The sequence below is a fragment of the Penaeus monodon genome, chromosome 24, assembly GCF_015228065.2.
Source record: "Penaeus monodon isolate SGIC_2016 chromosome 24, NSTDA_Pmon_1, whole genome shotgun sequence".
NCBI classification, from domain to species: domain Eukaryota; kingdom Metazoa; phylum Arthropoda; class Malacostraca; order Decapoda; family Penaeidae; genus Penaeus; species Penaeus monodon.
Window position 1 is genome coordinate 27,280,726 of NC_051409.1, and position 774 is coordinate 27,281,499.

At 37.9% G+C, this 774-nt stretch overlaps 1 protein-coding gene across 1 annotated transcript in view; it reads left to right on the forward strand.

The window, feature by feature from the left end:
• The window catches only part of LOC119588702, a 103,718-nt gene that overhangs the window by 50,127 nt on the left and 52,817 nt on the right, over positions 1-774 (forward strand). Inside the window, 1 exon segment of the mRNA XM_037937340.1 lies at positions 126-189. Coding sequence (XP_037793268.1) covers positions 126-189 — 64 coding nt within the window.

Consider the following 774-nt stretch of genomic DNA (forward strand, 5'->3'; position numbering starts at 1 on the left):
ACGCCTATCTCATCATCTCACTTTTAATCTACATATACATTCTATCAACGAGTATTGACTGCAAGTTGTTTAAACAATACACGCAACATTCCCAAGCTCTCACACGGAATTCTTGAACCTCTCAGGGTCCTGTTCAGTTCACCAAGGACAACACGAGAAAAGGTTACATCCTCTTGAAGCAATTCCAAGGTGAGTTATGGCTAGAGGAATCTGCTCCCTTAACAATTTTCGTGCGTTGTACTTAAGTGTGTGTCTTTTTGGTATGTTTTTTTTTTCTGTACAAATCATGTTGGATTTTTTTTTCTCTTATCAGAATGAGTAGGTGATATGGCTCTTAATTAATAACAGTAAATGTCTTTGTAATTATATTTATCTAGAAGCTTTTTTAAAGACTTCTATTATGGTGAACTTCATTTTTGCTTCTTACTTGGCCAAGAATTGTATTTCGTGTCGACTCTCATTGCATTAGTTTTCCACGGGAAGGAGCGGCAAGGTGTGAAGTGAAGTTAGGAATGAGATCGTATACAGTAGTTTGAGATTTCTCCCTGCCCTGTAGTTCGATTTCCCTCGAGAACAGTTCGACCGTTTTGCTATTTCATTGTTGTTGAAATTACTTTTATTCCGTATCCATGCATGCTGTGTTGGTTATACGATAAAAATGGAGTCAGACTTAATGTAAACAAGGTCAGAGACGGATTTCACCGCCGACGAAAGGTCAAGGTTAGGCTTAACTTATTCACTGGCAAATATAAACATCGAAACTTATGGCCACAC